Source organism: Sinocyclocheilus anshuiensis, unplaced genomic scaffold (genome assembly GCF_001515605.1).
Source record: "Sinocyclocheilus anshuiensis isolate Anshui unplaced genomic scaffold, SAMN03320099.WGS_v1.1 scaffold189, whole genome shotgun sequence".
Taxonomy (NCBI): Eukaryota; Metazoa; Chordata; class Actinopteri; order Cypriniformes; family Cyprinidae; genus Sinocyclocheilus; species Sinocyclocheilus anshuiensis.
This window is the reverse complement of record NW_015540861.1, coordinates 132841-138641: the sequence shown is the minus strand read 5'-3', so window position 1 is coordinate 138641 and position 5801 is coordinate 132841. Positions and strand designations below refer to the sequence as shown.

At 40.4% G+C, this 5801-nt stretch overlaps 1 protein-coding gene across 2 annotated transcripts in view; it reads left to right on the top strand.

The window, feature by feature from the left end:
* The first annotated feature begins 457 nt into the window (after positions 1-457).
* Positions 458-5801, top strand: part of tbx3a (T-box transcription factor 3a) — a 7884-nt gene continuing 2540 nt past the window's right edge. For both annotated transcript variants that reach the window (XM_016485529.1, XM_016485528.1), the window contains exons 1-6: positions 458-1406; positions 2175-2442; positions 2870-3016; positions 3928-4004; positions 4199-4356; positions 4833-5455. In XM_016485529.1, the coding sequence (XP_016341015.1) occupies positions 1015-1406; positions 2175-2442; positions 2870-3016; positions 3928-4004; positions 4199-4356; positions 4833-5455 (1665 nt within the window). In that variant the 5' untranslated portion in view covers positions 458-1014. The remainder of the gene's footprint in view (positions 1407-2174; positions 2443-2869; positions 3017-3927; positions 4005-4198; positions 4357-4832; positions 5456-5801) is intronic.

Here is a 5801-nt window from a genome sequence, read left to right as displayed (position 1 = left end):
CAACTGCAAGATCTCCAAATTAATAATTTGCATCTCTTAACTAACACCAACAATTATTTTGACACTCCTGTCTGTTTATCGTTGCATTTCTCAGGTAAAATACGCGTCTGCTATATATATGATCTTCTGTGCGCGAAAAGAGGCCAACAGTGACGCTGTGCGCACGAGACTTGGAAGTTCAGCTTCTCTGGGTCCCTCAGACCGACAGATGCGTGTCCTAATGATGTTGACATATTCACACAACAGCGAGCGAAGGAGCGCTGTTTCGCGGCAGCAATAGAGTTCTCAAACACCTTTTTATAAGTCTGAAGTCTTTCCCCTCCACCCGACCTGTTAAAACCACGCCTACAGAGCAACACAATTGGTCCGAAAGCGTCAAAGAGCCAATCAACAGAGGGTTGAATTGGCTGCTCGAAACATGCAACACATCCACACCGCTGAAGCCTATGGAGTTCAGAAGCACTGGGAATATCTCTGTGCTGGACCCTGTTCTCCGCATATCTGCTGAAATGTGTGTGCGCGTGAAAGGACGAGAGAGAAAGTGTGTGTGTGAGCGTGTGAAGGTGTATACCTCCAACAAGTAAAGACAGAGGAATTATTCCGAGGCAACGAAATATTTCAACACATCTCTTTGGCAGGACTCGGGACGATCTCATTATTACCGGAATGTCTATTTTAACGAAATCCAAAGGAAACCGACATACGCCGCAAGCAGACATACAGTGACTCGGTCGACTTTAATTTCATTGTTTTATTTTTATTTTTATTTTCTCGATTTCATAGTGCACTGACAAAAGACAAGCGGCACCCGCGAAGATTAATGGATAGCCGTTTCTCGCTTTCTCTTTTAGATACTTTGTTGGAATCCAGCTAGAGAAACAATTAAGAGACTCACACACCGAGGCGTCGCAGGGACGCTGGACTTGGTGAAGGACTTCTCCGGCGCAGACATTTAGCTGATTTTACCACCAGACGCTAGATTTAAGGGACACCGCATCTACTATCTGGACTTGAATGAGCTTCCCGATGAGAGATCCAGTTCTTCAAGGATCCAGTATGGCATATCACCCGTTTTTACCTCACCGGGGTCCGGAATTTGCCATGAGCGCAATGCTGGGTCACCAGCCGCCCTTCTTCCCGGCCCTGGCGCTGCCACCTAACGGCTCCCTGTCTCTGCCCGGGGTGCTGGGCAAACCAATAATGGAGCAGCTGATGGGCGCAGCAGAGACCGGCCTTCACTTCTCCTCTCTGGCACACCAAGCCGCCACCGCGCATCTCCGGCCTCTCAAGACACTTGAGCCCGAGGAGGAGGTTGAAGACGACCCCAAAGTTCACCTTGAAGCCAAGGAACTCTGGGAGCTTTTTCACAAGCGCGGCACAGAAATGGTTATCACCAAATCTGGAAGGTAAACTGGAATAATTAAATCAGCTGTGCTTCGAAATTAATTAAGTGAAAACGAATCCGAGATTATAATTGTTATCAAACTGGAATTCTGATTGATTTATTGATCTGAGTGACTCACAGATTTCTTTAGAGGAGCACATATACGCAAAATATCTGGACAGGCGTATTCCTTTTTATCGTTTATTCTGTTTTTGTTTGAGCAAATGTGTTTTGAACAACGTATGAAATACAACCCAACTTGAACTATGCCAGCAATGTCTGAATCTAAATCAGTCGATGTTAAAATATAATAATAATAATAATAATCGTTTTATTTTAGTGCAGATGCAAACATCTGTATTACCAAGTGTTATACTTAATATCACAAATAAATGTAGACACTTGCACAATTCATTTTGCACCGAAGCTGATTTTAAACAGTGAAATACACAGATTTCATTATTATGAAACTACATTCAGTGGTGTCAAATAAGTAAGGTTCGCTTTATAACTTTTGCCGTTCTGCAGTAAGTTTTGCCGTAAAGTTAAGTTAAACAGTTCAGCATTGTTTATTGTTGCGCTGCGTTTAGATTTGGGGGTATTTCACAAGTTGTTGCTGATGGCTCGGCCTAGCCCTTCATCTCCACACAACAGGTTCGAATGATTGGATGTCTGCATTTAATATTTCTCTAGAATGCAAAATCCAGTCGTCCAGTAAAATAATAGTTTAGATCCATGTTGTTTGTACTGCGATAAAACACTGCTAATTCATCTCTGATCTTCTCTGCAGGCGAATGTTCCCTCCGTTTAAAGTCAGATGCACGGGCTTGGACAAAAAGGCCAAATATATTCTGTTGATGGATATTGTTGCGGCTGATGACTGCAGGTATAAATTTCACAACTCTCGCTGGATGGTGGCAGGAAAGGCTGACCCCGAAATGCCAAAACGGATGTACATTCACCCCGACAGTCCGGCCACTGGCGAACAATGGATGTCTAAAATCGTCAATTTTCACAAACTTAAACTGACAAATAACATCTCCGACAAGCATGGCTTTGTAAGTGCCAGTCAGCTACGTCTTTTAAATGTGTTATTGTTAGTATTATTATTATTATTATTATTATTATTATTATTATTATGGTCGCTTAAATACGTGTGTTCAGTGCTTGCATGCATCTATATGTATTTATCGTTACAAAATTTCTAAAGAATTTCTAAAGAAAATTTCTAACAAGTTTTATTTTATTTTATATTATTTATTTTTTTGTACTTACATGATTGAATTTGAATTTAATTTAAACTGTTCGTGCACACAAATACTGTCCGAGCAGGGTAAAAAAAATGCAGGCTACGTACGACTTGTAAGTGAACAAAATGTATGTAGAAAGTGTGACCAATAAATATGATTTTTTTTTTTACTCATTTTAAAAATGTTACTGAAATTAACAATATTTTATAAAACTTCGGCCTTATTTGTGTTTCAGACCATACTAAACTCCATGCACAAATACCAGCCAAGATTTCACATTGTGAGAGCCAACGACATACTGAAACTCCCATATAGCACGTTCAGGACCTACGTGTTCCCTGAGACAGATTTCATTGGTGTCACTGCCTACCAGAACGATAAGGTTGGTTATAACTTTGTGTGTTGAATCTGATTGAACTGTTAACCTGCCATACTGCTAAATACTTTGCACTAAATATTTAATAATATAACCCATAGCCTTACAGAACAAGTAATGTTTGGTGATTTCAGTACTTTTGTCTTGAACAAAGTTATTATGTAGTGCATTTCCATAATATACTTATTCGTAGATGTATCACTGGGGCCTACATCACATGCACTGCCTCATTCTGTCACTTTCTCCAATTTGACACACACACACACACACACACCGGTTTCCATGAACAAACTGTTGAAGATCTTCTGAAGTTTTAACTAAATTAAATGAAAGATAAATTGTGTGTGTGTGTGTGTGTGTGTGTGTGTGTGTGTGAAAGATTGAGAGGAGCGAGGGAGGAAGTTAGGGAAGACTGGCCATAGAGGGAGGGACTGGAGAAAAGAAAAAGAGACTCAAAAATTGTATGTGTGTGTTAATTTATTGGAAAACAGCTGGAATGTAACGTAACCTTTAACACTACAGGAACATACTGTTACATCACTAAATGCTTATAGGATGACAGGGTGAATTCATGTTGAGAGGTTGTAGATATAAAAAGGTTCCCAATATTTATGATCTGGAAATGCCCCCATGTTTCCTACAAATACCAAAGTTTGAGACAAGTCACTGCAAGCGTAATATGGGTATCTTAATACAGAACAAGCATATAGGCCAGCCCATTAAACTATAAACTATAAAACATAATTGTAGAGAGTCACATACAGCTTTAGTGCGTTTTGAATATGATTCAATTGGCTGCAAATAATTTGTCACGTGCAAAAAAAAAATCTGATATTCAAAGAATTGGTTAATGTAACTGAAACATATTATAGTTGTCTTTACTAATGTTATATTGTTTGCATGTTATTACATTTCAGATTACACAGCTGAAAATTGATCACAATCCTTTTGCAAAAGGATTTCGTGACACTGGAAATGGGAGACGCGAAAAAAGGTACGACTAAACGAACTGCTTATTTTACCCTGTAGCTACAATAGCATTCCATTGCATTCTCAAATTCAGGACACTGATGGTTATTATAGCAGCAAGTGTCCATGCATTTTACATGAATTCATTTTAATCGTAAAAAAGTCAAATAAATTAGAAACGCATGAGCAATTTCTGTCTTCAACAACTATTTAATACAGAAAACAGCTAGCTCTGCAATCGATGCGTTCGTATGAGGAGCAGCAGAAAAAAGAAAACGGGACGTCAGACGATTCCTCAGGCGAACAAGCGTCCTTCAAATGTTTTCGCCAGGCTTCGTCTCCTGCGGTCTCAACTGTTGGACAGAATAACTTAAAAGGTATGAGAGTCAGATAAGCCATGTGTCCATATGATAAATATGGTAAATATTACTTTCGGGTAAAAAGCAACCTTTTTCTTACGATTGTCCAAAGAAATGACTGCAATAACAATCGAATCGCCCAAATATTTCTCAGGATAATAATACAAATTATTTGTGAAGGACTGCTAATTTGAGAGCAGCATTATCTAATTTGTTTTCAAAAAAGAATTTCAAGACTAATCAAGACACTATACATTCAAATCTGTTGCAGCAAAACCCCAGAATTTTTTTATTTGTAGTTATTTGTATAGTATTTGTATTTATTTCATGTGCTTCCCTGTTTTTAAACGATATGCATGTAGTGCCCTGCTGTCTGTATTTATAAAAAGTGAAACGTGTCTAATATAAACTTTCTGTTGGATCCCATTGATTAAACAGTAAATGGACTCAGAACGTTCCTGAACTCTTTCGCTTCACAATATTTTTTCTTATAGATTTTTGCGACAGTGATGAAGATAGCGATGACGAAGACAAAGATGGAAACGTGAAAGAGGGGCCAGACTCGAGCAAAATTTCCACTACGACTGAGGACTCCAAGGATCACGATGCGAGTTTAAGCAAAAGTCTGTTTGGAGAAAGTGACTCTGTCGGTCGGAGAACTGAAAAAGTACGAGCGGACTCACGGCAGAGTCCCATCACGCTCATCTCTAGCACCACTAGGTCCGGTGAGGAACTCAAGAGTCCGGGCCGGGAACAGGCCAAAACAGACGACTGCCGGACAGTGAGCAAAGAAAATTACATGCCATTGACTGTCCAAACAGATGGCGCTGCGCACTTAAATCAAAACCACTTGCACAATTTTGGATTTCCGCCGGGTTTGGCCGGGCAGCAGTTTTTCAATCACTTGGGTGGTGCCCATCCGTTTCTCTTACACCCCAGTCAGTTCAATATGGGAGGCGCTTTCTCAAACATGGCCGCAGGGTTGGGCCCCATACTGGCAGCAGTTTCCTCCGGAGGGGTCAGTTCAATGGACACGAGCAGCATGCCATCACCCTCGCAAAGCCTGACGGCGGCACCGCTGCCCTTCCACCTACAGCAGCATGTCCTGGCGTCGCAGGTAAGCCTGTTAATGAGGATTAGCAGTGAAGGCCATGTCATCAATGCTTTAGCCCTAACGCTTTATGAACGCTGCTTATGAACGCTCTTAAGTATTTTAGTGACTTTGTGGCTACATTTAAGTAGCCTCTGGGGGAAAAAAAAACGAGGTGTGCCATAGGCTATCTTGCAGCGTTTAATGGTCTTTGTTGCAGAGTCCATAAATTGTCAGCAAATATAGAACAACTGACAACTGTTGCTCGAGATTAGCAATAAAGCTGTTCTTGATGGATGTGTGCAGACAGTAGGCCTAATGTCGCAATTAATTTGTAAAAACAAGAAAGCTGTTAATGACGATTTTTGCAAGT